Below are 27,387 nucleotides of genomic sequence, written 5' to 3'. Positions count from 1 at the left end.
ATGTTCTTTTTATTTCTCCTCTGGCTAGCAAGCTATAGTGCAGGCAGAAGTTGATACACTTTTTCCTTTTTATTAATGTTGAAAAGTTTTGGACATGATACTGCTTCCCTTACTCTCACTAATAATTTTAAGTCATATGTCTGCCTTTAGCTGGAGCCTGTGCTCAAGAAAACAAAATCTGGAGAACAGACCAGCTGAATGCCTCAAAAAATGACATCAGATTGGGAAACTACAAGACATTGCCTTCATTCTGACAAAAGATAATTTGGTTAAAAAATTGAGTTAATGGCATTTTTTTTCTGGTAATATAAGGCATTCATATATATCCTACTGATGAATGTAGTTTAATTATCAATGCTCATCATTGGTTAGGTGTTGAAAACATGGCTGGTGAATGTGCAAGGAAGTAGCACAGTTGTAGGGCTTGACTTCTTCCATGACATGTCACTGAATACCCCAACAGCTGAATGAAGTATAGCCAGTGGTTGTTTTACCCTGCAGTTAATCTCCACCACAACTGCTCTCTTGCTCCCCCTCCTCAAAAAGAAGAGGGGGAGAAGAAAGTGTGATGGAAAGAAAAAGGCTTGAGGCAGTTGAGATGAGGATAATTTAATTAAAGGGAAAAGAGACAGGAAAAAAAAAAAGTAAGTGCCACACAAAAGCAAAGAGGAAAAAAAAAACAACACGATTATTGTCTACTTCCCATCAATGAGTGATGTTTGGCCGTGTCTGGAAAGCAGGGCCTCAATATGTATAGTGGTTGTTTGGGGTCTTCATAGCTAGTGCCTCCCCTTTCCTTCCCCTTTCCCGCCTTTTATTGCTGACTGTGACACCGTATGGCATGGAATATCCCTTTGGTCGGTTTAGGTCAGCTGTCCTGGCAATGTCCACTCCCCACTTCTTGCCTACCTCCAGGCTTTCTGGGGATTTCGCAGAATCACAGAATCAAGTCTTGTTCCATGCCAGCCCTGCTCAGCAAGAGACAAAGTATTGGTGTGCTTATCAGGGCTGTTTTAGCTTCAGGTACAGAGCACAGCACTATATGGGCCACCACAGGGAAAGCAAACTCCATCCCAGCCAGACCAAGACCTGCTTCCATGCATGTGTTTGACAGCTTTAGGGCTGACCTATTAGGTCTTATCTTCTGAAGTGTTTTTTTGTGTGTGTGTGTTTATTTATATTTTTTGTTTTAAATTCATATCTTTAGTAAGACCTTTCCTCCCAGTGGAAAGTTTTAGCTTGGTTTAAATAGATAGAGATAACATCTTTAAATGGATTTTACACGGTATGATAGGTAAGTGATCATTTCAGAAGAAATCATAGAGAACCTTGAATGGAACAAAAGGCTGGGGAGAAGTGTTGCACCAGAACATTTTTATTCAGAGGTTTGAGTATAGTATCTTTTATACTTATGTCACTCAGTAATATAGAGCACATGTGGGGTCCTTACACCACATAAACTGGATGGAGGATATGCTGTCAGTGACCTTATTTTACTGTTTTTTATTCTGTCAAAGGAACTGACTTGCATTGCATTTGAAAAGCCAGAAGGTGTTATAGTTCAACACCATGTAGATGGATACTAACTTAGAAAAATGAGAAGCACTCAGATTAGTTCCTTAAAAATAGAACATTAACAGTTTTTTTTCAAATTTCAGCCACTAAAACTCAATTATGGCTTAATACTTCTGTGATCAAAACTAAATTTGATTCATTTATATACTCAGATAGTTTTGTGTTTCTGTGTTTCAAAGCACAGGTGATTAAATAAAGGTCAGAGAAGAATATTTTCCCCCTGTAAGCATTTTGCAATATTTTGTCCTTAGCCTATGACTTGGTACAATAGTGTTTTTTGCCACCTTAAGAAGAATAGCCTCTAAAGTTAAGCATTGCTTACACTTGGCCCCTAAAAATAAGGCATATATAGACTTGATGTTGAGGAATGTTGAACATTCATAGTTCCCCTTGAATTCAGCTAGAATTATCTTCACTGTAGATTGTTAACATATAAACATTATATGATGGCTCATGGGTCAGTCATATCACCTTCTGAAAGCTTTTCTCCAGGGTTCTTTGGTCTGTCAGAAGCCTTTATTTAATCTGACGGCTTTGTTCAATTGACTGCTTTGCACATCTTGGATATGTCTTGTACTAGCTGAAGGCCAGATTGGCATTTTTCACTGATCTAGGAAAGGAACTATGAAAATGTGTACTGTGGGAATACAAGCACTACCTTGAGTCCTTTTGTTTTCCCTTTGTGGTCATTCTTACTCTGGCACAAACCAGTCACTTACCCTGTTTGTCTGTCATAATTCATGTGATTGTGAGGGCATCTGTGCCTGTGATTGCATTTTGTTTTCTGGGATTGTATCTGGTTGGTTTTACTTGCAGAAATGCTCAGCTGGTTGAACAACTGGGTTGTTAAACTCTCATTGACTTTTAAGACTTTGATTCTGGACTGCTGTAAATTTCAGATGCATGACAAGTATATTATTGAAAGTTTCATCAGTTGATCTTTCACTGCTGTTACAGAAGAGTATTTTATGATTCATGAAGAAGCTACAGTGCCTGGTCTGTCTTTATGCTATCGTCAGATAAGAGGGCAAATACAGTGAGAAGAAAAACATCAAAGAATGCCTATTCCTAATTACAGTAAAGTAATCCAACTGAAAAGTAAAACAAAGAACTTGAGTCAGACAAGAACTTGTGTTCTGGTGAACAAGAAGCAAAGAGAAAAAAACATTAAGAGATTCAGAAGTTGGTGCTTAAACATATTTCTTTTATATATGGTGCTTAAACATATTTCTTTTTCTTACAAGTGTGGAACAGCAGCAATGGAATGCATGAGGCAATATGTTGGGGAAGTGCTGGATTTCATTGCAGATATGCATACCTTGACCAAACTAAAGGTTGGTTATGGGCATACATGATCTAAAATACGTGTATGTGTATATCCGTTTGTTTTTAATATATTTTCTGTAATTAACCTGCCAGTGGAAGACACATTGGAAGTCTTTGAGGAAGACTGACTTTATATTATTATTACTATTCTTTTTATTAATTAAATGTTAGAGCTGTTGTAGATTAGCCAGGAGCTGTTTTCCCAAGAAATGAGTATGGTGTTTCCCTGAAAGGGCCCCTACTATTGCACCAATCCTGATGAAAGTTACTGGTAACACATTGGAGAGTTTCATTCTATGATTACATACAAAATTTCTGTTACAGGCAAGACAGGAAAAATGGTAACCTGTAGTGGATTTTGATACTGGAGGTTTTTTTTTTATGAATCAATGAGGTTAGAATTTTTACCCTATTGGTTTATTTTCATGTTTGCTTGCTCACTCTCCCATTGCCCCCTCGACCTCACACCATGCCCCAGAGGGTACACTTCACTACAAGATAATACTACTTACCATAAAGGAGGAAGAATCCCAGAGGAACTGAAAATGACATCTCTTGAAACTCACAGTAACCTTGTTCTTCTGGACAAAACACCTTTTTGTAAGTTCTTACCCTGTTGGCCCTATGCCTTGAATCCCATTGAGCTTTAAAAGAAATCCTGCAATAAAGAGAAGCAGCCTTTTGTGCTGGACTAGAAATATACTTCAAAGTACAAACGAATTAATCATTTTAAGCTCAGTTGGATTGCATTTGCACTGTATCTTTTTAAAGCTATTCACCCATTTCTCTTCCAGTTCAGAACTGCTTTCAAAATAGATTGGCAAATAAATCATAAATGAGATAGAAATACATCTTACGTGCCACTTCCAAAGAAATGAGGAATGGTAAAATTTATTTGTAAATACTTGCAGTTATCCTATCTCCTTTGTAAAAATTTTCTGTAGAAAGATCTCTCCTACTTGCACTTTTTCTTTGTACCCCCTTTTCCCTTGAACTGTAGCCTGATTTTTAGAAATGCTCTTACAATGATTAAGTCTATTATGTTGATTACTTATGCTTTTTTATTATTGGTAGGACTATTTATTTATGACATTTTTACACCCAGATATAGCTAAAACATGAATGAACACTTTACCCAGTTCATCACATTTATGTTTTGAAATTGGACAAGAAGCTCCCCAGATTTGTACTCTGTAGCATTTAAAATGAAATCAGAACCAAATGGTCTAAATTTTATGTTGATTTGATTCCATGTAATATGAGTCCATGTAATACAGGACTCTGAGAAAAAGGTGAACTTAACAGAATCAAAAATGGCTGTAATTTTATGTACAGTGAAGAATTATCTTTGTCTGTCTTTGCAAAATGAAAAGGCATTTCGTATTAAATAAGGCTGAATTTCAGAAGCCATATTTTTTACTTTTGGATTCTGGTAGGATCTTTAGAGAAAGTTACATGTGCTCCTGTGATAGTCGGGAAAATATTGCAAATGATTCTAAGTTTAGAAATAGCCAAAACTTTAAACAAATTCACAACATCTAGATTCACTTCTTTTAAGATGATTTAATATAATTACTTGTGTTGCTGGGTTTTATTCACATATGTGTTCTTAGGAAGTGAGTTCTAAGATCATCCAGTTGTATAATTTCTTACTATGAGTATGTAGTATCAACAGCATCTGGACGACCATATTCACACAAAGAATGTCATATGCTTTATATGACTAGTTGCAGTCAAACAGCAAAAGATTAATCTTGGTTCTCAAATTCTGAGTGATGTTTTTCAGAAGAAAAAACACAAAAACTGAGAAAAAGTTATTAAATGCTATTATATAATAAATATATGTAAAAGAAAAACCATTATATAGGAATTCAGCAAACGTGGTTAAAGTTGTTTATTCATTTCTGGTGTCTTATTTTGTGCGTCTGAGAACAGTCGCTGTGAAAGAAGTTAATTATTTGCAGTCCTGTATATTAACAACTATTGCATTATAAGCAAAGCTTAAATATTAATTCTTAAGATAATCACATTCCAGTTTACTGTTTCTGTTCACATTGTTGTACTTTGTTTTTTCCCTTAGGGATAATGTTTTAATTGATAGAGCTCAGATAGGCTTTTAATTAGAAAATTCCATAATTTTTGAAGAATATATCTGCCTGCATACCATTCTATCATTTATACCTGTCTCTTTAGCAAAATCATTAGATATACATGCTGATACATTTCTTTATTCTTTTCAAAGTGACTTAAAGTGATCTTTCAGAGTACAAGTTGGTGGAGTCAGGTCCTTATCTTTTATAAAATATTACTGATCCACTGATTTTTATCCAGTTATAATAATTCAATTACTGATAGCCTGTTTTTTCTTGTGCAAAGCATGTGTTTTTCATTTAAGTATGCACATGCACTCTGCATGTGTTAGTCCAGGGACAGAAGGTAATGCAAAGTGTGCTCAACTAGAAGTACTGAAGGATCCCAAGGATCATCAGTGAAACATTCCTTACAGCTGTCAAAACAGGGTAATTATCTTCCCAGGCAGAAATGTATGCAGGTTTCTTGGTAAAAGGTTTAGTACTTATATTTCCAGGGCTTAAAGGTATTTGTAGCAAATGAATAGAGCTACAATGTCATACCGTTGGTAAATGATAGACGGCTTTTCTGTACATGTAAATGAAATATCACACAAAGATGGCATTTCCTGCCCGGAGTGCTACTTTGTTACACAGTTGGATTCTTTGATCTTCAGTCTGGATGTGCAACCATTAGTTTGTACTTATCAGCTGCTGAGTTTGCTGGTACAAAAGGTGCTTCTTCATTTTGTATAATTCACCTTTTGTGTGGTCTCTTGAAAATATGGGCTCCATGGAAAAAGCTGCATCATAATACTCTTACTAATATAGGGACTGGATAATTTTTTTAGACCTATTTCTGAGTTTTGCAGTTTTATAGACAGGTAGAGACCTTGAGAAAAATTGCAGGGAAGTGAAATAGAACATTCTTTTCAGGTATGAAATAAGGTCTTTGCTTTGCAGAGTCACATGAAGACTTGTTCTCAGCCACTGCATGAAGACACATTTGGTGGGCATCTGAAAGTTGGTTTAGCTCAGATTGCTGCTATGGAAATCACACGAGGAAACCACAGAGACAACAAAGCTGTGATCCGATACTTGCCTTGGCTTTACCATCCTCCTTCTGCAATGCAACAAGGGTGAGGATGCTTTTCCACAAATAGGAATATTAAAATGAATTAGAAATCTTCATGGAATTCTGTTTATTGATGGATTGAATAGGTAGGATGGACAGTTTGGGAGTGGTGGCTATGGGACATCGAAACAGCTGGTCAGCAGCAAGCAGGATCCTTACCAGAGGAGGTCATCAGTGCAACTTTTAAAGTACAGACCAAAGAGACAGTGAAAGTAACTCCTTTGACTTGACTGGAGTTCACTGGAAATGAACTTGATTCTTGATCTAGATACAGACAGTGAAAAGCATGCAAGTACTTGAGTAGTCCTAAACTTGTATAAAATATGGTGGGAGAAAAATGAGAAATGTTCATTGATATTACTGAGAACAAATGAGTGAAATTTGTAAACATAAAGCTATTCAGGTGTCAGTAAAAATACTGACTTCACCTAGTGAAGTTAGGTGAGAGAAATCCTGCTCTTCAAGACACGTTTCTTATTTTTGTTCGCTGTGAGAGTATGCAGTGTCTTATGATCAGAAAGAAGGGCAAAATACTGTCCCTTGTCTTACAGTGATAGCAAATGAGATGTTTTAAGTGTAGCCCACTGGACTATGTTTTAACAAATCAGTATTTTTGTCCCAACTTTGTTCCAGACTTCCTGCCCCAGGCTTCTGGGGAGTAGGCTGCTTGGGCTCCAGTCCTACAGATATGTCTGCATGTACTTCTGTGTACATACCTAGTTTTGGAAATAAGGAATTGTTATCTCTTTGGGCTTCTGTTTCACACGTGTAAAAATTGCATTATATGTTCCAAGGTGAAGATGGGGAATTCCTGTGAGACCCTGTAGGTACCTGAAGATGAACATTTTATCAGAGTCTATACAAAGAAAAAAAATAATGGAATGCCTCTTTGGTTCTGTGAGTCCTCGACAACAACATGAAATTAGAAATGAATAACAGTAGTGAGTGGCCTCCTAGGTAGTGGTTTCTTGATCTAAAATCAATCTATTTTCCTAAGCCTATGAATTTAAATGAGTATGTAGTTTGAATTTTTTAACAGCAAGGGGATAGACAAGATGATACTTGAAAAGTACTATTCCTTTTCAGATTGATTAAGCACAATTGCTTTACAATTGAAGATTGCACTACATAAATAATTAATAAGTGTCGCAAAAAAGCATAGTCTGTCCCTGCCCTTAAAAGCATGCAGTCCAAATGTCCAAGGAGAGGCTAAGGAGAAGAGAAATGAGCTCCACTTTACCTGTGGAGAAGTGCAACACAGCAAAAGTAAGGTAGGGCATCTGTCTCAGAGTGAAGAATTTCCTGCCATAGCCTTCTCAGCCATACACTGTCTAGGGGACCTGGAAGGAGCACTTTCCCTTGGGCAGCTCTTCTGATTTGATGATTTCGGTGTAAAAAATCACTGTGTATGGAACCAGTGAGACTGTGCATGTTCTAGTCTTTTATAGAAACCATTTCTTAGGCCCAGCCCACCAAGTGTGTTCTGTTGGACTTGTTAAAGGTTGTCGAGTCCACTAAGTTCTTTGTGATTCTAGTCTTCTTGTAAGTTCTGCCAATGATTTGTGCCTCCAGCACAGTTAAGACTGCATCTGCAAAGTGTTTAAAGAGGCTCTTTGTTTGGGGGAAAAATAGAAAACTTTGCAGCATTATAAAATCCGCTCTTTCTTGACAGGCCCAAAGAGTTCATAGAATGTGTTTCACATATTCGTTTGCTGTCCTGGCTACTCCTGGGGTCTCTGACACACAATGTTGTCTGTCCAAATTCTCCATCATCTTGCATGCCTATTCCACTGGATGCAGGTTCACAAATTGCTGACCACCTTATTGTTATTCTGATTGGGTTTCCAGAGCAATCGAAGGTAAGGGATTCTGTGTTTTAAGAGGAGATGTGGTATATACTGGCCTTACTATTGAAAAATATTTATCACTAACTTGTATTTTTATTGTGATGTGAAATTTTAAACTTTTCTAAATATCATCAAAACTAAATTATGTAAACTCATGTCCTGTTTAAAACAGCTTCTATTTTCAGCACAGTATCCCATGGACTGCGTTTCTGAAGTAATCCACTAATACAGTTTTAGACTTTTAGAACTGTTTACCTTTTTTATTTTATAAGAAAGATCCCACTGGATTAAAGTGGACAACATGGGAGTATTTATTTCTTCCTAAGAAAAAAAGAGGGTAAAACTATTAAAAGCTGAAATCAAGGGAAAAAAAAGAATCTATCATTTTTCTGGCATAGTTAGCTCTTCATGCATAGTAAACTGATGATGAAATCATTACAAGTAAGTTTGAGGTTTAACTTTTTCAAAATATCTCAGCACAGGAATAAGGAAGGAAAAGCTGAATTCCAAACTGAACCTTTAGCAATGACCATCTCTGCAGCAAATCTCTAGAGAATTGCTTATTCTTTTCCACGTGTATAGTAGTATTGGATAACCTATAAATGCTGTGACTCAATTACAAACTATGATGGTTCAAACACAACTTTTATTTTTCTGAAGGTGCGCTCGACAGTAAGTGTTATTGCAAATCGTAAACAATTTGCAACAGTAGCTTAACACAGATATAGAAGTACTCTGACTCCAAGCAGGATTTGATTAACTAAAGAAGCAGAACGATCACACATTTGTCTGATACTGAAAATCCTCCCTTTCTTTCCCCTCACCCAGCCAAGGCACTGGTGCTTCCATTCATGTCTTCTGGCTTTTTTTTTTTTCTTTTTTAAATACCTCTTTCCAGTTACCAAGCAACCATTGCAATGTTTGGTGCAGTCATACTGCCACAGAGCATGAATCATTGTTGCAGTGTTAAACTGAGGAAAGTATCTCTGACCAGCAACATCTTTCTTATAATAGAGTAGTTAATGTCCGGCACTTTTGGAGGCTCAGACAGCACAAAATATGACACTTACTAGCCAAGTCATGCTTGAGTACACAGGATGAATTCTCTGTTAGCTTTACATGGACTGAGAGCAGTTGTGTCCCAGTGAAATAGAAATGGATGACAGGTGTAAGATGTTGTACTTTGTGTGATATCCTTCCTTGCAGGTGACCAGACTTACTGATGTACCCCAACAGCATCTTCGAAATGGAGATGTAAATGTCTCAGCTTCCAGGCCTTCTGCAGATGGTGGTGGGAGTTTTCCATCAAGAAAGTCTCAGGACAAGTTCTGAGTTGCTGTTCTGCAAAACTAACCTTTTCTTTAAAGGGACTGACCTTAATGTCATATATTAAGATTGCATGGGACTGTGTTTTTAGTTACTAGTTATAAAAACAGTTTTTAAATATGGAGAAGATGTTATCAAACATCCTTGGTTAGTTCCTAATCAGAGGAAAACATTCTGGAATGAGGGGCAGGACTGCACAGTGCAATGCATGACGGAGGAGTACTTCGATGAAAGCTTCTGCACTATACCTGAATACACTTATTTCAATAAACATTGTCCTCTCTTTTCTATTTTTACAGACATCTGTTCTGCACATGTGTTCCCTCTTCCATGCATTTATATTTGCTCAGCTCTGGACAGTGTATTGTGAACAAACGGCAGTAGCTCCGACAGTCCAGAATCAGAATGAATTTAGCTTTACGGCCATCCTTACAGCCCTGGAGTTCTGGAGCCGAGTGACACCTAGCATCCTACAGCTAATGGCACATAACAAAGTGGTGAGTCAGATGCTGTGCGCAGATTCAGTACAGAATAAACTCAGAGGGCTTGGCTTTTCTTCCATATTTCAGTGGAATACATCAGATGCTAAATAACTTTCTAAAGCAACTTTGATGCTTTTGAGAAACTAAAGCGAAAGCTAATTTGTGGTGGTTTAACCTTACAGTGGACCTGAGGCAGGATCTATATATTTAGCCAGGATCTGCCAGAAACAGGGTCATGGCATTCAAGAGCTAGAGTCACTGCTTGTTGGATTAAGAGCTCCCTGCTTCAAGTCTCACCTTATTTCTCTTCTTCAAGTCTCATTTTATTTATCTTCCTACTTTTCACATTGGCCTTATTGTTTCATCTTACTCTGCCTTACAAGAGCAACTGTTTTAGGATAATTCTGTGAATAACCATTTCGATATTTTTTACTACACGATGGTGAAAAACAAACATCGCTGATATTTAACTACTCATAACCCATTGGTTCCTCAACAGAAATAAGCCACATAGATATCTCTGGAAACATTTTTAAGCAGTGAATGACTTGAAGAGGACATCCCTAGAGATAAAGTTTGAAAGGGAAATGTTCACCTTTTCCTTCTGTCTTGTCTATATTAGGCAAGGACCACCTAAAGTTGTGTTTAAATGATATTTTAGCCTCTGAATGGGAGCTGTGCATAGTGCTACTAACTAGACAGTTGTTTAGTCAGACGCAAAGGAAAATGTCAGCCCTCAGGACAAGAATATGACCTGGAATTTCTAAGTTACAACCCTTATTCTTGGAAAGTGTCTCATTATGTGTCTTTAGTGCAAGTTATTAAACTATCAGTACTTGCCTCAGTACTTGCTCTCTGAAATGTGATAATAATATTTGCCCATCTCACACGGGTGTTATGAGGTTAATTAGTTAGTATTTGTAAAGCACTCTGAAGATTAAAAAAAAAAAAAAAAAGTGACATAAAAGCTAAGGTTATTATTATCAAGGGGAATGTACACACAGTTCATGCCGGCACTGTAAGTACTTACTGTTGGCTGAAGGTATTTGTCTTGTACCTATGAATTTAAATAATATAAAACATAAAATGCTGTCTACCTCCAAATAAATGATATTTGCATCTGTCATAAGTTGTGGTACAAATGGAAGAATTATGGACTAGCTGCCAGTTCAGAACAATAAATTGTCTTTAATAGGAGAGGGGAAAAAAGATGCTTTTCTGTGGCTCTGTTAATTTTCAACAGATTCAGTAAATAAAAATATCAATTTCTGACACCTTGATTGATGAGAACTACAGAGGCATGAAAAAGGATTTATGATGTCTGAAATGAAGAAAGCTGAAGGCAACCTGTTTTGATGTGTGATAGGAATTAAAATGCATTCAATACTTTGAAATATTTACCAGGTGCTGCTGTATCAGGGGAAAATTAAATAAAGAAAAATATACCCTGTATGTACATGTAATACTTAATCTTACGTGTAGACGATAAATACACATCTAGTGATTCATTGTAACTGCCAAGCAAATACAACAAGATTCTTTTTAGGGATTGTTGTCTTAGTGTACAACACTGGACGTTAATTTGTTTTTGTGCTTTATTTTTTTTTTTTCCAAGATGGTGGAAATGGTGTGTCTACATGTGATTAGTTTAATGGAGGCTTTACAGGAATGCAACTCTACTATCTTTGTAAAGGTAGGCATACCACATCATGAATATTTAATTAAGGGTGTTGTCTGTTTAATTGTGATTTCTAGAGACACTGTCCCTTGCTTTGCTGCAACTCAAAACAAACAAACAAAAAAACCCCACAACCTGAGGTTGAATTTTTAGTGCAGAAATAAAATCTAGTAGAGCAAAACAGAAAATAAAATCTCTAGTAAGACCAGAACATAATCTCAAATCCAAATTCACCTGATTTTTTGGAATGAACTTCTGATCCTCTTTCCATTGTTGTACTGGTCTTATTCCTCTAATGGAGTTGAGTGACTAGTGTCACTGACCTTATAAGAACTTCTAGGAGGTACTGTCTGAATTTTTAGCCATTCTGTAGCGTTAAACCATCACAGATCCTTTGGAGATCCACCTCATTGTTCAGATCCTTACATTCTTCTAGGCTGATAACAAAGCCTCATATCATAGTGGCTTTATTCTTATGTGCCTACTTGGCTTTCTTAGTCAAATACTATTTGATAGTGAATCTTCTTTCCCTAGGATGAGTGTAACAGGCTACTCTTTGAGTAAAAGAGATCAAATAATTCACACTTCATTCGTGTAAAAACTCCTTTTGAAATCAGCAGTCTTCTGTGCATTTTTTATACTACCCGGATTGGAACAGAATAGATGTTCAAAGGATCGGGGTAGATGCACAAGCATGAATCAATTTCACTAGCCTTTTTGCATTTTTTCCCATCATATTATTCTGAAGTTCTTTTTTCCCAGAAAATTGTAAAAAACAAAACAAAACAAAAAACAAGTAGTTAAATGCAACTGATTTTTCTTCCGAAATGAAATTCATCTAGCTGAAATATATTGGTTTATATAGTTCTTCTGTTGCCATAAAGGAGACTTCTCACTGTTGTTTTACTCTAGTCTTTTATTGTCAAGGAGGAATAGAAAATTTAGTAGCTAAAATTAAAGGCTTTAATGTTAACTGGCCTGAAAGTATTCACATTCATTGTGAAAACATACATTTATTGTCAGCAGTGACTAAATTCACTACAGAAACCGTCAGTGTAGGACATAAAAGTGAGTGTGGCTCTCCCTAGAGGAGCAGTCCAGGACATCCAGAATTTGACAAGGATATGTCTTTAAAGAAAATGGAAGAATGGCTTTGAAGCTGTAAAAAGAGAGGCCTTTAGGGCTAAATTCCTGTCACCATTCAAATGAACACTTCCAGAGGTTTGTATTTCAGAGTATATCAGTGATCTGATTTCAGTATCAATAGTATGCTAGATCAGATTAAATCAGGTTTTGTTACTATAAAATCAAGCTTGTAAACCCGTGAAATTCAGTTAAGGTGCTAAGCTTTGTTTCATGTTCAGTAGGTTGGAGGTGAAGGAGAAGAATCTGGACAACCAAATCCCCATTACTTAGCCCTAACATGAAATCCTGTGGGAGCATCTGCAGGCATAATAGTATTAGAGGATTCTCTCTTTCAACCTAGAAATTCTGTGATTCTGTGATTCATAGTCCCAAGTTACTATTTTTTTTTCCAAAGCTAATTAATTGTATAAGTATTTATCCTAGTTTTTCCCCGCATTCTTTCAGCAAAAGTAATAATTCCCAATGACATCCTCTTGGAAACAGGCTGTCGTGGTTTAACCCGGCCGGCAGCTAAACACCACACAGCCGTTCGCTCACCCTCCCCCCTCCCTCTCTGGGACGGGGGAGAGAAATGGAAAGTGAAGCCCGTGAGTTGAGATAAAGACAGTTTAATAAGACAGGAAAATAATAATAACAAAATAATAATAAAAATAATAACAATAATAATACAATGGTGATAATAGGAAAGTAATAATAGTATGTACAAACAAGTGATGCACAATGCAATTGCTCACCACTCGCTGACCGATGCCCAGCCTAACCCCGAGCAGTCCGGTCCCCTCCCCCCGGCTAGCCACCCCTATATATTGTTTAGCATGACGTCAGATGGTATGGAATACCCCTTTGGCTAGTTTGGGTCACCTGTCCTGGGTCTGTCCCCTCCCAGCTCTTACTGCACCCCCAGCCTGCCCGTTGGCAGGACAGAGCAAAAGGCTGAGATGTCCTTGGCTTAGTATAAGCACTGCTCTGCAACAATTAAAGCATCGGGGTGTTATCAGCACTCTTCTCATCCTAAGCCAAAACACAGCATTCCACCAGCTACTAGGAAGAAAATTAATTCTGTGCTAACTGAAACCAGGACATCTATCCACCCCTTATTCCATACCATTTATGTCATGCTCAGGTTACACTCTTTTCCATACATTCTAATTAGTCACCTATAGTAATCATGGTAGTGATAACATACAGTATAATATACTATTTAACATGGTACAATTCAGTTCATGGGCTATTCTCACCCAGTATTAAATCTCCTTGAGGTACACACCGGACCTCTCCGTTCTTTTGCATCACCCACCAAGTGTATCCAGGTCCCTGAGCGAAAACAATTCCACGAATAGGTTTGCCTTTTCCTGAGGCAGGAGTAGCCCAGACTGTTTTACCCAGCATATTTTTTACATGCACTACAGGAACTTTATCCCCATCTACAGTACGTAACAGGTTTGATTGGGCAGGTCCAGCTCGGTTGGTAGATCCCCTAGTATTGACTAACCAGGTGGCCTTTGCTAAATGCGTATCCCAGTTTTTGAACGTCCCAGCGCCCATTGCTTTCAAGGTAGTCTTTAACAGGCCATTGTATCGTTCAACTTTCCCGGAGGCTGGTGCATGATAGGGGATGTGATACACCCATTCAATACCATGTTCTTTGGCCCAAGTGTCTATAAGGTTGTTTCGGAAGTGAGTCCCATTGTCTGATTCTATTCTTTCTGGGGTGCCATGTCGCCATAGGACTTGCTTTTCAAGGCCCAGGATGGTGTTCCGGGCGGTGGCATGAGGCACAGGATATGTTTCCAACCATCCGGTGGTTGCTTCCACCATTGTAAGTACGTGGCGCTTGCCATTGCGAGTTTGAGGGAGTGTGATGTAATCAATCTGCCAGGCCTCTCCATATTTATATTTCAGCCATCGTCCTCCATACCAAAGAGGCTTTGACCGTTTGGCTTGCTTGATTGCAGCACATGTTTCACAGTCATGAATAACCTGTGCTATAGCGTCCATGGTCAAGTCCACCCCTCGATCACGAGCCCATCTGTATGTTGCGTCTCTACCTTGATGGCCTGAGGTGTCATGGGCCCATCGGGCTATAAATAATTCACCTTTATGCTGCCAATCCAAGTCCACCTGAGCTACTTCAATCTTAGCAGCCTGATCCACCTGCTGGTTGTTTTGATGTTCTTCAGTAGCCCGATTCTTGGGCACATGAGCATCTACGTGGCGTACTTTCACAACCAGGTTCTCTACCCGAGCAGCAATATCTTGCCACAATGCAGCAGCCCAGATGGGTTTGCCCCTACGCTGCCAGTTGTTTTGCTTCCATTGCTGTAACCATCCCCACAGGGCATTTGCTACCATCCATGAATCGGTGTAGAGATAGAGAACTGGCCATTTTTCTCGTTCAGCAATGTCTAAAGCCAGCTGAATGGCTTTCACTTCTGCAAACTGACTCGATTCACCTTCTCCCTCAGCAGCTTCTGCAACTCGTCGCGTAGGACTCCATACAGCAGCCTTCCATCTCCGATGCTTCCCCACAATACGACAGGACCCATCAGTGAACAGGGCATATTTCTTTTCATTCTCTGGCAACTGGTTGTACAGTGGGGCTTCTTCAGCACGACCCACCTCCTCCTCTGATGATATTCCAAAGTATTTGCCTTCTGGCCAGTCCATGATCACTTCCAATATTCCTGGGCGACTGGGGTTTCCTATTCGAGCCCGCTGAGTAATCAGTGCAACCCACTTGCTCCATGTAGCATCAGTTGCATGATGCGTAGAGGGGACCCTTCCCTTGAACATCCAGCCTAGTACCGGCAATCGGGGTGCTAGGAGGAGCTGCGCTTCAGTACCGACCACCTCCGAAGCAGATCGAACTCCTTCATATGCTGCCAATATCTCCTTTTCAGTTGGAGTATAGCGGGCCTCAGATCCTCTGTATCCCCGACTCCAAAACCCCAGGGGCCGACCTCGAGTTTCCCCAGGTTCTTTCTGCCAGAGGCTCCAGGTGGGGCCGTTCTCCCCGGCTGCAGTGTAGAGCACATTCTTTACATCTGGTCCTGTTCGAACTGGCCCAAGGGCTACTGCATGGACTATTTCCTGCTTGATTTGTTCAAAGGCTTGTCGTTGTTCAGGGCCCCATTCAAACTCATTCTTCTTACGGGTTACTTGGTAGAGCGGGTTTACAATCAGACTGTAATTTGGGATGTGCATTCTCCAAAACCCCACAACACCTAGGAAAGTCTGTGTTTCTTTTTTGTTAGTTGGTGGAGACATAGCTGTTATTTTGTTGATCACATCCATTGGGATTTGACGACGTCCATCTTGCCATTTTATTCCTAAAAACTGGATCTCTCGTGCAGGTCCTTTGACTTTATTCTGTTTTATGGCAAAACCAGCTTTCAGAAGGATTTGGACTATTTTCTTCCCTTTCTCGAAAACTTCCTCTGCTGTGTCACCCCACACAATAATGTCATCGATGTACTGCAGGTGTTCAGGAGCTTCCCCCTGCTCTAGCGCAGACTGGATCAGCCCATGGCAAATGGTAGGGCTGTGTTTCCACCCCTGGGGCAGCCTATTCCAAGTATATTGGACTCCCCTCCAAGTGAAGGCAAATTGTGGCCTGCACTCTGCTGCTAGAGGGATGGAGAAAAATGCATTAGCGATATCAATTGTGGCGTACCACTTGGCTGCCCTCGATTCAAGTTCATACTGAAGTTCCAGCATGTCCGGCACTGCAGCACTCAGTGGTGGCGTGACTTCGTTCAGGCCACGATAGTCCACTGTTAGTCTCCACTCGCCATTAGACTTTCGCACTGGCCATATGGGGCTATTGAAAGGTGAATGGGTCTTACTGATCACTCCTTGGCTCTCCAATTGACGAATTAGCTTATGGATGGGAATCAGGGAGTCTCGGTTAGTGCGATATTGCCGCCGGTGCACAGTTGTGGTAGCGATTGGCACTTGCTGTTCTTCGACCCTCAGCAACCCCACAACAGAGGGGTCCTCTGAGAGACCAGGCAAGGTAGATAATTGTTTAATGCCCTCTGTCTCTAAGGCAGCTATACCAAAAGCCCACCGGAACCCTTTTGGGTCCTTGCAATATCCTCTTCTAAGATAGTCTATGCCAAGGATACATGGAGCATCCGGGCCAGTCACAATACGGTGCTTTTCCCACTCATTCCCAGTCAGACTCACTTCAGCCTCCAATACAGTCAACTGCTGAGATCCTCCTGTCACTCCACAAATATAGATGGGCTCTGGTCCTTTATAGCTCGATGGCATTATAGTACATTGTGCACCGGTGTCTACTAAAGCCTTATACTTCTGTGCGCGTGATGTGCCAGGCCATCGAATCCACACAGTCCAATAAACTCGATTGTCCCTTTCCTCCCCCTGGCTGGAGGCAGGGCCCCCCTAATCCTGGTCAGAATCTTCTTCGTTTCTGTGTTTGAAGGATTGTCTGCTGGAAGTTGGAGCAGCAAACTTTTCGGAGAATCCTTTTTTCCTGATTGTTTTCTTTTGCAACTCACGTACCCGTGCCTCTAGGGTCGCGGTAGATTTTCCATCCCATTTTCTCATGTCCTCTCCATGGTCTCGTAAGTAAAACCACAGGGTGGCACGGGGTGAGTACCCACCATATCGTCTTCCTTGTGTGGGTGAACGCCTACCCCTGACAGCTGAGACACTGCTTTGTGCAGGTGCAGAGGAGAATAATCTCTCTTCAAGTTGGTGAACCTTTTCAGAAAGTTTCTCCCAAGTGTTCTCTTTTGGTCGGTGGGCACTGGTTGGTTCAGGTTGGGGGGAAGATAGATTCTCTTTAAGTTGGTGGACCTCTTCAGACAGTTTCTCCACAGCTGAGACGCAGGCCTGTAAGGAAGAGGAGAGACTTTCTTCGTACTGCCGGAGTTGTTTAGCCGCTTCATCCACTGTGGGTTCCTCATCCTCTTTCCAGGCCATTACTGCCAATGAGCTGGCATATGATGATGGTGCACTCCGTACAAACTTCCGCCACATGGGTCGTGTACACTTGACTGCATCTGGATCTTTGGATGTTTGTGTCTGGTCTGGATCCTCATAAATCACTTCCCGTACGGCTAATTCCCTCAGGTACTGGATTCCCTTCTCCATAGTGGTCCACTTGCCTGGTACACATAAAATATCTTCCTTGAAGGGATACCTTTCCCTCACAGCTGAGAGGAGACGCCTCCAGAGGCTGGTGGGTCGTGCTCCATCTGCAATTGCTTTGTCAATGCCGGCGTCTCGAGCAAGGGATCCCAACCGTCTGGCTTCCCTGCCGTCTAATTCCACACAATTGGCTCCAGAGTCCCAGCACCGGAGCAGCCAGGTGACAAGCTGCTCACCTATACAGCGACCAAAATCTTTTCGCACATCTCGTAGCTCGCGCTCGTTTAGGCTTCGGGTAGTTACTGTTGCTCTTTCGGCATCCTCATCTTCCTCCTCCTGAATCCTTGATGGCCCAGCGTCGTCATCATCTTCGTCATCTCTATACTTAGTTTTGGCAGAAGCCTTACCTGGATTGGCAGAAGACTCTCTGCGTTCTAAACGACTTGAATTTCTGTACCATATTTTCACCTTCTCTACAGGGGCAGCTTGCACTGCTACTGCTCGTTTCTCTGACTTTGTTACAGGGTCTGCCACAGGGGTTGGAATACCCTCTGCAGGGGCAGCTTGCACTGCTACAGCTCGTTTCTCTGACCCCGTTACAGGGATTGGAATACCCTCTGCAGGATCAACTTGTACTGCTACAGCTCGTTTCTCTGACCCCGTTACAGGGATTGGAATACCCTCTGCAGGGTCAACTTGCACTGCTACAGCTCGTTTCTCTGACACGGCCACAGGAGCTGGAGCGGCTGCAGGAGCTGGAGCAGTTGCAGGAGCTGGGACTGGAGCAGCAGTAGGAGCTGGAGCTGGAGCGGCTGCAGGAGCTGGGACTGGAGCAGCTTCAGGAGCTGGGACTGGAGCAGTTGCAGGAACTGGGACTGGAGTAGCGGCCGGAGCTGGAACTGGAGCGACTGCAGGAACTGGGACTGGAGCGGCTGCAGGAGCTGGGACTGGAGCGGCTGCAGGAGCTGGAGCTGGAGCGGCTGCAGGAGCTGGGACTGGAGCGGCTGCAGGAGCTGGAGCTGGAGCGGCTGCAGGAGCTGGAGCTGGAGCGGCTGCAGGAGCTGGAGCTGGGGCGACTGCAGGAGCTGGAGCTGGAGCGGCTGCAGGAGCTGGAGCTGGAGCAGTTGCAGGAGCTGGAGCTGGGGCGACTGCAGGAGCTGGAGCTGGAGCGGCTGCAGGAGCTGGAGCTGGAGCGGCTGCAGGAGCTGGAACTGGAGCAGTTGCAGGAGCTGGAGCTGGAGCGGCTGCAGGAGCTGGGACTGGAGCGGCTGCAGGAACCGGATCTGGAGCGGCTGCAGGAACCGGATCTGGAGCGGCTGCCGAGTCCACCGTAGGGGTCACAGTGGCCGTTGGATCTGTCACAGGGCTTGGAGTGGCCGCAGGGTCTGTCACTAAGTTGATAGCAGTATCAATGGCAGCTCGATAGGCATGAGCCAGGCCCCAGCACGTTACAATGATTTGTGTTACTTTAGAACTGCCAGAATCATGACACCTTTTTTTCAAGCATTCTGCCAGTTTTTGAGGATTTTGCCATTGTTCAGGGGTGAATTTCCAACACACTGGGGGTGCCAACTGCTCTAGATGCCTGCCCATATCCGCCCATACTCCCTGCCACCCACAACTATCCTGCCTCCGGGCACATCTCCGGAAGAGCTTCCCAAGTAGTTGTTTAACTATAAGCAGAATCTGAAGTGCATTCATGAGGCAGAACAACAAGACTATGGTACTCTGAGTATTCCAGAAATATTCAATATCTTGGAGAGCTATTGTGACAAGCTCAGGGGATAAGAGGGTGGTGAAGGAGGAAGGCAGAGTGACCCAGGAGGGTACAGGGGTGGTGAAGGAGAAAGGGAGAGTAAGCAAGTAAGGAAAAATATCCTCCCCTTTCCCCTCCACAGATTGACTCCCTAATGGAAAAAAACAATAGGTATAATTGCTAATAGTTTCCAAGATACAGTTTCCAAAGTACAGAGTCGACGATGTTACTGAATACAAATAACAAGTTAGAGTCATGACCACATATTTCATCGTCTCATAAGCCATTGCTACAACACACAGCACCATAATGATCTGAAACCAGGGCCCGGAGAGGATAAACAACACGACAGAGAGCAAATACGGAAAATAATGTACTATAATACTCAATTTGGAAAACAGGCGCAGCAGAGTTGAGATTAAAGCAATCAGCATCATGACAAGTGACTATTAAGCAGGTCTAATCCTTACACCAATTTTAGTTTAACACACTCTGGTCAGATCTGCCGTTATCTCAACCTTTCGGGCCCCACGTTGGGTGCCAAAAAGGCTGTCGTGGTTTAACCCGGCCGGCAGCTAAACACCACACAGCCGTTCGCTCACCCTCCCCCCTCCCTCTCTGGGACGGGGGAGAGAAATGGAAAGTGAAGCCCGTGAGTTGAGATAAAGACAGTTTAATAAGACAGGAAAATAATAATAACAAAATAATAATAAAAATAATAACAATAATAATACAATGGTGATAATAGGAAAGTAATAATAGTATGTACAAACAAGTGATGCACAATGCAATTGCTCACCACTCGCTGACCGATGCCCAGCCTAACCCCGAGCAGTCCGGTCCCCTCCCCCCGGCTAGCCACCCCTATATATTGTTTAGCATGACGTCAGATGGTATGGAATACCCCTTTGGCTAGTTTGGGTCACCTGTCCTGGGTCTGTCCCCTCCCAGCTCTTACTGCACCCCCAGCCTGCCCGTTGGCAGGACAGAGCAAAAGGCTGAGATGTCCTTGGCTTAGTATAAGCACTGCTCTGCAACAATTAAAGCATCGGGGTGTTATCAGCACTCTTCTCATCCTAAGCCAAAACACAGCATTCCACCAGCTACTAGGAAGAAAATTAATTCTGTGCTAACTGAAACCAGGACACAGGCACAATAGCATTGTTAAATCCTGATAATTTATCATTCACATAAAAGCTACTGCAATGTCTTTTATTCCACCTGAAGAAGCCAGGTGCTGCAAAAACTTTTCTTGTTAATGAAGTCATTGTGTAATAATGCATGATCCAACACATACATTTCTAATGCACCACAATGAGAAGACGTCACATGATGCCAGGCAGTTCAGGGGATAACTGTTCCAAGTGGCCATTTTCTGAAAATTTGTCCTTAAACAAGAGAGAAAGAGAAGACGTAAACAATTCTTTCCTCCTTCACTGAAAGAAGAGCTTTCTTTGTGCCTGGTATAAGAAGTCCTTCATCTCCTGCTTGTTTTGATACTTATGAGGATTCCTCCTCCTGGTACTGTGTTGGCTATTAACCTCATACTGAGCTTACTGAGACACGTCTTTAATTGCTATCTATGGTCTTTGAGCCATTTCCTGTTTTCTCAGAGGATGATTTTTGGATCTTACTTTAGACCATCTAGACTGATCTGGAGAGGAAAATGAAGTCTCTTTCCTGTGAATACATTTCAACCACTATGTGTTTATTTTCCTTTCTAAGTTGGAGTGAGATAGTGTACACACACACGTGTATGTGTATGTATGGACTTACAAAGATGTATACATACCCACGTATATAATTTATCAATTACATTTTTCTCTGAGGAAGGCACTCCACTTTAGGAGAACTGAAGTGATAGTGTTCAGCTTTGCTTCTGGTTTTCTAGGTCAAAGAAAGTGGGGAAAATAGCTATTGAAGGACAGACACTGATGCAGATTAGCCTAGAGAAGAGAAGAGAGCAGTTCAGCAAATCACAGAATCATTTCCAGAGACCCAGGGAGAATAGGCAACTCTCCATTGGCTGCAAAGTAGATTTCTAGAGACCTGGGCAGGCAGCAGAACTGGGGAGCCAGAAAGGTACAGCAATCAGTCTGTTCTCCAGATAGGTTTCTATCAAAACTTGCACTGGCATCAACATGATCCTGTTGAAAATACCAATTCCAAAAAAATGACAGTGTCTGACAGCAATGTGTTCTCCCAGCTGTTTTTTTTTCCTTTGTATTATTCCTTTGTGTGAAAAAGGCTGGCTGTGGATTAGGTCATAAAACTGAAGCACTTCAATAAAATTTCTTCTGTCTTATTTATCTAACTGGCAGCTGTAGGTTTGCTTTCTTGTTCCTGCAGTGGGATGTTTAGTTTCCCTAAGTGTGTCTGGATCCTGAAAGACAGAAGTGGTGCTGGATGACAGTAGTCATACCTGACCTTAGACCTCTACAGCATAAATATCAATGTGAGCTAGTTCCTTAGAAAACCCTTTTTAGTCAATAGATATAAACATTTATTTTTAGGTCATGATTCATCTTTATCTGCTTTAGATATCTGTCTTGTTCCAAAGGAGATGTGAGAAGTGTGTATTTCCAGCTGACTGTAAAAGACGTCCAGACTATTGGTTCAGATACAAAAGGGTGCCTTGACCCTGAGGAATTCCCTTCCCTGGGTTTTCTGCCTAGTTTCCTTCTTGCTTGCCATGTTTCTGACACCAGTTCTGTCCCCACTGGCTAGCTCCATTAATGCTGAATGAAACTTTAAGTGACATTTCTGATTGCAGAGGGGCATGAAACATAGCTTCTCACTACATGTACCTATTCCCACCTCTCCAAAAACCACATCTTGACCTGGGAGCTCTGGACCTTATTAAGCACTTCATCTGATGCGAGAGTCCACAGAATGATACACAGAACTCACACATCTTCTGCATCTGGCTGCGTTCCAGCTGTTTTGGCATTCATCTTTCTGTTAATGCTGAGGTTTGAATATGGTTCTTCATTTGGTAGGCTAAGTAATCAGTCCTGACAGAGCTGCATATGATTCTCTAGCAAAACAGCAGTGAAATTGAAACAATTATCATTCCTTGCACAAGGGAAACAGCACTTTATCTAATGTTGTCAATAGTGATTAGGTTTAACTTGCAGCTCCCGGTAGCTTAATTGGTAAATTGCAAATTTTGATGCCATTTGGAGGAACATTTTAGAACAATAACCTCAGTGGTTAAATTAATATTGGATAACGTGAATACTTTTGCTAGAAATGCCTGTCTGTCTTCCAGAAGCTTGTCATGTTATGCTTACTCAGAAATAAAAGTTCTCTGAAGGGCAGGAGACTGAAATAAATATCAGCCATGGGTGACAGATTGCCAGACCTCCTTGCCTTGTCATTTTGGATATTTAGGAGAGTTTGTCTGTGCTTCCAGGACTACAGGTCACATTCTGCAATGAAGCAGTGACACTGACTGGTGGTTTATAAAATGCTGATTGCCATTTGAATATCTGTCTTATTAATAGGAACTTTTGATCTATGTTTTTTCAGTTCTTGATGTGCACTTCACAATGCAGAACATATACTGTATTCATTCCAATATTGCTCACTTACACATACAAAAACACCCTCACAGGAAAATAAGAAGTGATTTCCTTTAACACCTTTTTTATTATTTTGTACTCTCATCATTGTCTAAGGCGATCCTTAAACCGTGCTATCAGTAATTGCTACTGGTGATTCATCAAGCTGCAAACAAAGGAAGCTGGCTTCTTTACCTCAGAGACATCCGCCCCAAAACATACACGTCATTGGAAAATAGCCACATTTGAAGATTTATGGTTCAGTCTGTGTCCATTCTGGCAGTTAAATGGGATAGAGATACCCTTCTGTCTCACAGTAACTGGAGCATGTTTACAGTCACTTGTATAATAACAAAACATATCTCTTCTTACAGCTAATACCCATGTGGTTGCCAATGATACAGTCAAATCTAAAGGTAAGTTGTTTCTAAAAACTTGTCCTTTTATTCTCAGTGTTATAAATTTCTGTAAATTCTGGAAATAAGGTCAGTAGACTTGGTCTCCAAACTATTTGAAAATAGGTCATTGTAGCACATCCAGATGCACCGGATAGCTCAGCACTGAAGGTCTTGGGTGTGAGCGTGCACAGAGCATCAGCTACGGTACTTGCCCTGTACTCAGTGCTGTTCTCTGTTTCTTTTGACACACTTTCCAATAACCAGGTTCTGCTGCCCAGCCTTCCACACTGTTCACTGAGATGGTAGCTGGTAGGTTTTGTGTTTTGTGTTTGAAACTTTCTTCACAGATAATGACTGGGAGTCTTGACTCAGAAGATGGATTTTTGTTATATATAAAAGTGAATATATTTTTATGCATACATATACATATGTGTATATATATATATATGTATCAGATATTGTGGGACTACTTGGGTAAGACTGTGCCTGCTGTTCCTATTTGTAAGGAAGAGTGAGGTGGACCATTGTGGCTTGCCACTCAAGAGTTTTATTAATGGGTATAAAGGTGCTGGATGTGGCCTAAGTATGTAGTTGGTTTTGATAAACATGGTGATCTTGTAGGCATATTTGTCCTTTATGACAGTGCTGCAGTACAGGCTGTGGAAGAAAGAAAGGTGACATTGGGGCAGTGGAGGAACTTCCTCTGACCAACAACCACCGCTTGATGACAATAAGTACATTTATTATATTAGAGTACATTAGAGAAACTAAATGTTTTGCATTGTTTCAACAGCATTTATCTGCTGGACTCCAGCTACGCCTCCAAGCCATCCAAAGCAATGTCAACCATCACAGCCTAAGAATGCTACAGGGGTCAGGACAAATGAACAATAGCTCATCTGTGCTCCGCAAATGGTTGCAGTGTACCCAATTTAAAATGGCTCAAGTGGAAATTCAGTCATCGGAAGCTGCATCTCAATTTTATCCTTTATGATTAATGTCAGTTGTTCCAAATGTTAATTTTTAGTCTAGCAATAACAGGGTGATAGCTATAGAACACCTTTTTAAAAAAAAACACAACACAGTATACAGAGTATATACTGTATCTATACTTTTTAGCCCAGAACAGATTGTGGAAAGGTTTATGTGAAGCTGTGAAGCTAAGAGCCTGACCTTGCCAGTCCCTAATTACACTTACTCATTTGTGCTCAAATGAGCAGGATCAACAGGTATTCAAGTCTGTAGTCATGAACATATTTGCAGGATTAGACTCAAGTCTATCACATTGTACATATCTCTCTGGTCAGTGAAATATCTCGTTAATAAATGTTTCTTTACATTATTTTTGAAGCTAAAACAAAAATCACTTTTCTTTAACTTCTATTTTTTTTAAAACTAGAGTTGTAGCTATTCACAAACATATGGAAGTGCTATGTTGCTATTTTTTGATGATAAAAGAAAACAGGGTTTTTAGGAACCTTTATAGCTTTTGGGGGAGGTTTTTTTTTTTTTTTTTAGAGTCACAGCTGGCAATGCAATAAAACCTGTCACTACAAAACAGTGGTATTCTAATGAGGCTTTTTGTCATCATCTTCTGGGAAAATAGCAGCTTGTAAGGAGAGTTATTATAAAGTGCACTTAGAAATTAGGTTGTTAAACTGTGCCAATTCATTTGTCTTATTTTTTTTCAATACTGTTTTCCAAAACTGCCAAATCTAATTTAGTATTTTTTGAAATATTGCTTTAACTTCATTGATTCTGTGCTGCTTTTTGTAGGTTTCATAGAAGCCTCTCTGATTTTTGTGAATACTGTATTGCATTCTTCTGTAATACTTGTATACAATGCAATTAAAAACGGATAACCCAGACCTATTTTTATTGATGTCAACAGAAATTGCATTACAAGACTTCAAGAGGAGTGTGATTGGAACTGAGCGTTTGCTTAATATTAACAAATCACAACATTTGCATACTACTGTATTGAACATGATTTTAATAACAAATGCATTTTAATATCTTTAAGGGACTCAGCCAAAGCCTGCTGAAATTTAAGGAGGAATCAATAAATTCAGTGATTTTTGCCCTAAATCTTAAGAGCACCATAATTTACCACCTCTGGTAATTTAAATCTGTGCAATCACAGTTTTATTTTCTGTACTTATTACTGTAATGCACTGATTAGAAGAAATACAACATAAACATATTTGTTAATTAGAAAGCTATTATAAAGTCTTTAATACCACTCTAAGAATCAACATTTTTCCTCCCTGATTGCATGGAAGTAGAAATGCACACCTGTGAAGAAGTGAGTGATTTCAATTGTGGAGGGTCAATCTTTCCTCAGTATTATTACCAAAGAGAAAAGTGGAAATGTTTGGAGATATTCCATTAAACTATTACTATGCTGAAAACAAACAAACAAACAAAAAAACACAAAACAAGCCCACCACCATGAAAGGTAGTAAAGCATGCACTAGCTTGCTTAAAAGACCCCTTCTAGTGTTTTTAGTGGATAGGCATTGATCTGGTTTTCCTTCCTTCCTAGATTCATATGTTAATGGAGTTTAAGCTCAGAATAGGCCATTCATTATAAATAAATAAATAAATAAAATCAATCAATCAAAGCAACAACAATGAAAAACCTAGCAGATTCATTGTAAGCTGTTTAATTGCAGATAGTTTTGCTTGTACTGAGGTCAGTGACTTGCATCTGACTAAGGCAGAATTTTTGGGCTTCTGGAAAGCATTTCTGTCTTGATTTGAACATTATTAAGAGATCCATCAGAAGATCATTTCTTAGTGCTTCAGGCATAGATTCTTGTCGTGCTGAATTGAGATTGTACAGCCTTGCATACATTGTTCTGGAAATACTTCTTCCCAAATTTTCATAGTAGTAACAGAGGGAAATACTACTTCCTTTCTCCAGGTTTTGACTGGCTATTTATAAGAAAGTTGTTCCTCGCCAGGTGCAGTACTTTGCACTTCCCCTTGTTGATCTTTATGAGGTTCCTGTCAGCCCATTTCTCCAGCCTGTCAAGGTCCTACTGGATGACAGCACAACCCTCTGGTGTATCAGCCACTCCTTCCAGCTTTGTGTCACCTGCTGACTTGTTAAGGGTTTGCTCTGCCCCGTCATACACACCATTAATGAAAATGTTAAACAGGATTTGAGCCACTGCTGACCTCAGGGGTACACCTGTAGTTACTGGCCTCCAACTAGGCTTTGTTCCACCAATCACCACCTCCTGAGCCTGGCCCGTCAGCTAGTTTTCAGTCCGCTTCACTGTCTTGTCAAGTTTATTCCCTGTGCTGTGTGCATTAATGCACTGGCACTTCAGAGAGACACCCCCAGCATATTGATTTCACAGAAAGGGTTTGGGAAATTTCTCTGTAATGGTGCCTTAAAAGTGTTTTGTTGCTTTGTAATTCCAGCTAAGCCCTGCCTGTTTTGTTAATTTTGTGATCCTCTACTGTCACATCATCCCAGGCCCTTTGCTCATAGACCCTGCCTGTCACTCCCTTGCAGCACTGCAGTTAAAAACAAAGTGGTAAGCAGCTGTAACTTTGACTTCCAGACAGAAAGGAGCTGTGGTTTGTGGTTTCATTGGGTTTGGCTCCTTTCTTTCCTGGGCTGTATCTCATTCATGCTTGCGTCTGTGATACAGAAGATAACTTTGCTGGGTAAGCACAGAAATAGGGCCCAGGCTCACCTGTTGTGGAATCTGGGGTCACCTTCAAGGAATGGAAATGGTCCTGTGAAAGCAGGATATGTAGGAGAGAGATTTCTCTATTTTGCTCTAACTCCTCACCACCTCTGTGCTACTGTTTCAGTGACTTGGTGAGTCTGAAATACAACTGAAAGGCAACAGTATGGGGGCCTTGGCTGTGAGAAAAAGGGTGAACTCAGGTGAGCACAATGGAGGTTGTGGAGACTTACAGAGTGAAGGCAGATCGCTTGTAGGGAAGCG

At 40.8% G+C, this 27,387-nt stretch overlaps 1 protein-coding gene across 7 annotated transcripts in view; it reads left to right on the top strand.

The window, feature by feature from the left end:
- The window catches only part of UNC79 (unc-79 homolog, NALCN channel complex subunit), a 109,266-nt gene extending 83,979 nt beyond the window's left edge, over positions 1-25,287 (top strand). For 6 of the 7 annotated variants that reach the window (XM_068682893.1, XM_068682892.1, XM_068682890.1 and 3 more), the window contains 7 exons: positions 2,820-2,909; positions 5,934-6,109; positions 7,778-7,964; positions 9,578-9,775; positions 11,376-11,453; positions 23,396-23,437; positions 24,213-25,287. In XM_068682893.1, coding sequence (XP_068538994.1) covers positions 2,820-2,909; positions 5,934-6,109; positions 7,778-7,964; positions 9,578-9,775; positions 11,376-11,453; positions 23,396-23,437; positions 24,213-24,413 — 972 coding nt within the window. In that variant the 3' untranslated portion in view covers positions 24,414-25,287. Of the gene's footprint in view, positions 1-2,819; positions 2,910-5,933; positions 6,110-7,777; positions 7,965-9,577; positions 9,776-11,375; positions 11,454-23,395; positions 23,438-24,212 lie in introns of those variants that run through there. The other variant, XR_011096902.1, reaches the window with a different exon arrangement.
- The last annotated feature ends 2,100 nt before the right edge of the window (positions 25,288-27,387 follow it).

This window comes from Anas acuta, chromosome 5 (genome assembly GCF_963932015.1).
Source record: "Anas acuta chromosome 5, bAnaAcu1.1, whole genome shotgun sequence".
Taxonomy (NCBI): Eukaryota; Metazoa; Chordata; class Aves; order Anseriformes; family Anatidae; genus Anas; species Anas acuta.
Note: the sequence above shows the minus strand (reverse complement) of the source record. Positions and strands in the feature narration are given on the sequence as shown.